The sequence below is a fragment of the Corvus brachyrhynchos genome, unplaced genomic scaffold (genome assembly GCF_000691975.1).
Source record: "Corvus brachyrhynchos isolate BGI_N302 unplaced genomic scaffold, ASM69197v1 scaffold67, whole genome shotgun sequence".
In the NCBI taxonomy this organism is placed as follows: domain Eukaryota; kingdom Metazoa; phylum Chordata; class Aves; order Passeriformes; family Corvidae; genus Corvus; species Corvus brachyrhynchos.
Window position 1 is genome coordinate 374,199 of NW_008239114.1, and position 2,977 is coordinate 377,175.

Below are 2,977 nucleotides of genomic sequence, written 5' to 3' on the forward strand. Positions count from 1 at the left end.
CTGGTATTTTAATTGGACCCCCCTCATTAGCGCCGAGTTCATTAGAGGCTCAGAAGGGGCTTTGTGTCCGCGGGGACAGCGGGAACAGAGTGTCCCCAAGCAACGGCGCTGGCAGGGAATTTGCGCCCGGTGGGACGTGGGGACACCGGTGCGGGGACATGGAGCCCCCAGTGGCCCTGTGAAGTGCAGGGATTATGGGCACCTTAAACCCAAACATCGGGGACCCCGCAGGACTTTTGGGGGTCCCAAAGCCCACCCCGAGGCGGGGGGCTCCCCCCGCGGTGCCCACCTGAAACCAGCCTCGTAGGAGAAAGGGGAGGCACCCACCCGTGCCCCGGGGTTTGGGGGGGCCTGCTGGGCTGGGGGATGGGCTGGGAGGGGGGTGCTGAGCCCGGGAGGAGGAGGAGGAGGAGAAGGAGGGCTGAGCCACGATCCCATTAAAGAGCTTAGGGAGCGGGAGGGCGGCACCCAGCGAGGCAGGATTAGGGGGCCTCGTTCCCCACCCCCGGGGGTAATTAGCTCCCTTTTCCCTGCAGGAGGAATCCCCCAGTGCCACCGTCCCCCTGCCATCACCTCCCTGCCACCATCCTGTCCCTCTGTCACCACCCAGTCCCCTGCCACCACTCCAGAGCACCCAGGGGCGGGGGACACACACAGCCAGGGGCTGATCCCATCCTCGATGCCCCCCAAAAGTGGGATCACAGTCCCACAGACATGAGGGAGCCCCAAAGTGATCCCCACTTCCCAAGTCACCCCAGGGGACGAATCCCCACAGGCCCAGGGTGTCACGCTGATGCCGCCCCTTATGTAAAGCCCCCTGCCCACCTCCCTGAGATACTCCGTCTTTTTTTTCTCCCTGAGCCCTAATCTTTGCCATCTTGGGCTAATTGGATTTCCTGGGTCACATGGCAAGATAAAAAGTCCCCAAATCCCACGGTCAAAAAAAATCAGGTTATCCATGGGGAATTAAGGGAGAGAGCGGGGGGCAGCCAGCAGCAAGGACCCACCGCGGAGCGCTGCCGGCTTGGGGCACCCCAACATCAGGGTGTGGGGTACCTGGCTTGTCTTTTTTGGAATTTCTGGTTAACTCTCAGTGCCCACCTCGTCCCCGAGGTGTGCCTGTTATCTCCCTGAAGAGCTGGAAAAGCCTGGGGACCTAGAGGAGATTGTGGAGTTGTTGGAGGAGGAGAAGGAAGCCATGGGGAGTGGGGCCAGTGCCGAGGACAAGGAGATGGCCAAGAGGTCCAAGGAGCTGGAGAAGAAGCTCCAGGAGGATGCAGATAAGGAGGCCAAGACGGTCAAGTTGCTGCTGCTTGGTAAGGCTGGAGGGGACGTTCCAAGGAGATGTCCCTGTGTTTCCACCTCATTGAGGCTGAGGGGATGTGGGGATGGGGATGGGGACAGGGAGCCCACGTCCCCCTGGGCTCCTCCTGCCCTGTCCCTGGTACCCCTTGGACAAGCTGCCACCAGCCTGGAGTGGTTGTCCCCCCACCCAGACATCTCCAGGGTTATCCCTGGGAAGGGCTGGAGGTCGCATCGGCTCTTGGGGATGGCAGGCACGAAGGGGATGGTGGGGGGGTGGGAGAAGGGACCAAGACAGTGGGTCCCACCGGGGATGCACCACATCTCAGAGGGGTCAGTGAGAGCCTGGGGAGCTCCTGCCACCAGCACCCCAAAACCTGCTGCTGGGTGCCAGGCAGGAGGGGATGGTTCTTTGGGGGTCCCTCCACACCCCACAGGGCAGGGGGGTGACCCTGTGGGGCAAGGGGGTGACTCCACAGGGCAGGGGCCAGCAATGGGGCCTTATCCAGGGTGGGGGGGGCTGGGGTCAAGGCGATTAACACCCTAATTCTAAGCAGCTTCCTGTGCTGCCCTAAGCCGCTTACAGCCCCAAAGGCATCGCCAGCACTGCCCACGGCGAGCGGGAGGTGTGGGACCTGGGGGACCTGCACCCAGGAGGTTCCCACCACCCTGGGGGTCCCCAAGCTGTGGTCCCACACAGGGTGCAATGTGTGACAGGAGTGTGGGGATGATGGTGGCGGGAAGAGGCCAGGCTGGGTGTCTAGGCAGGGGACGGGTGGGGGACAGTGGCTTTGGTCCCCACGGGGTGCCCATCACTGTGGCATCAGGCCCTGATGGGCACTAAGGTGTCCCTCCCACCCTTTTCCAGGGGCTGGAGAGTCAGGGAAGAGCACCATCGTGAAGCAGATGAAGTGAGTATGGCCTGAGCCAAACTGGGGAGGGGGAGGCCACCAGCTCTTGGACATGGGGTGGCTGGACCCCCAGTCACCCCCTCCATGGTGGTGGCACCTGTGATTCCCAGTGTGGGGTGGTGATTCCCACCCCAGAGGGGATGTCCTGGTTTGGGGCTGAGGCCGCTGTGCCTGCCAGGATCATCCACCAGGATGGTTACACGGAGGAGGAGTGCATGGAGTTCAAGGCCGTCATCTACGGGAACATCCTCCAGTCCATCCTGGCCATCGTCCGCGCCATGTCCACGCTGGGCATCGACTATGCCGAGTCCTCCTGCGCGGTCAGTCGGGGTGGTGTCCCTGTTCCCCCAAACCCCACAACGCGGGGCCAGGGCTGCCCCTGGAACCAGGGTCCATAGCAGCCCCATGTTGTCCCCCCAGTCCCAAGGGCGCTTTGGGGGGACAGTGGCCACGGGAGGGTTGGTGACGAAGGTCCCTCTGGCAGGATGAAGGCCGGCTGCTCTTCAACCTGGCTGACTCCATTGAGGAGGGCACGATGCCCCCTGAGCTGGTCTCCTGCATCAAGAAGCTGTGGAAGGACGGGGGGGTTCAGGCGTGTTTCGACCGCGCCGCCGAGTATCAGCTCAACGACTCAGCCGCGTAGTGAGTGGGGACACAGCGGGCACAACAGGGCCCAGCCTGGGCACCTCCCGGCAGCTCATGGCTGCTTCCAACCCAGCCTGGCAAAATCTGCTCCTGGGAATCCCCCGAGCCTGCCAGACTTC

General features: G+C 63.1%; 1 protein-coding gene across 1 annotated transcript in view; it reads left to right on the forward strand.

The window, feature by feature from the left end:
* The first annotated feature begins 933 nt into the window (after positions 1-933).
* GNAT2 (G protein subunit alpha transducin 2) overlaps positions 934-2,977 on the forward strand; it is an 8,400-nt gene continuing 6,356 nt past the window's right edge. Inside the window, exons 1-4 of the mRNA XM_008638005.2 lie at positions 934-1,316; positions 2,171-2,213; positions 2,392-2,533; positions 2,698-2,855. Of these exons, the coding sequence (XP_008636227.1) occupies positions 1,199-1,316; positions 2,171-2,213; positions 2,392-2,533; positions 2,698-2,855 (461 nt within the window). The 5' untranslated portion in view covers positions 934-1,198. The remainder of the gene's footprint in view (positions 1,317-2,170; positions 2,214-2,391; positions 2,534-2,697; positions 2,856-2,977) is intronic.